This window comes from Eimeria tenella, genomic scaffold (assembly GCF_000499545.2).
Source record: "Eimeria tenella Houghton genomic scaffold, Eth_scaff2775, whole genome shotgun sequence".
Taxonomy (NCBI): Eukaryota; Apicomplexa; class Conoidasida; order Eucoccidiorida; family Eimeriidae; genus Eimeria; species Eimeria tenella.
Window position 1 is genome coordinate 811 of NW_013542650.1, and position 233 is coordinate 1,043.

At 58.8% G+C, this 233-nt stretch overlaps 1 protein-coding gene across 1 annotated transcript in view; it reads left to right on the forward strand.

Annotated features, from left to right (window-relative positions):
* Positions 1-113, forward strand: part of ETH_00041100 (uncharacterized protein) — a gene marked incomplete at both ends in the record, with an annotated part of 318 nt that extends 205 nt beyond the window's left edge. The window contains one exon of the mRNA XM_013375414.1: positions 1-113. Coding sequence (XP_013230868.1) covers positions 1-113 — 113 coding nt within the window.
* Between the last annotated feature and the right edge of the window lie 120 nt (positions 114-233).

The following is a 233-nucleotide window of genomic DNA, read 5'->3' on the forward strand; positions in this document are numbered from 1 at the left end:
CTGTCGCTGCACGACCCTGCCGTGCAACGCGTCGTTCGCGAGCTCAGCAGCAGCAGCAGCAGCAGCAGCAGCAGGAGCAGCAGCAGCAGCAACATTTTGTGTCTCACGTTGCTGTGCGTGATTAGAAGTGAAGAGGAATATTTAATGGTGCAGCAGCTGCTGCTTCAGACGCTGCAGCTGGCTCTGCCTTCAGCAGCAGCAGCCGCAGCAGCGGCAGCAGCAGATGCAGAAGA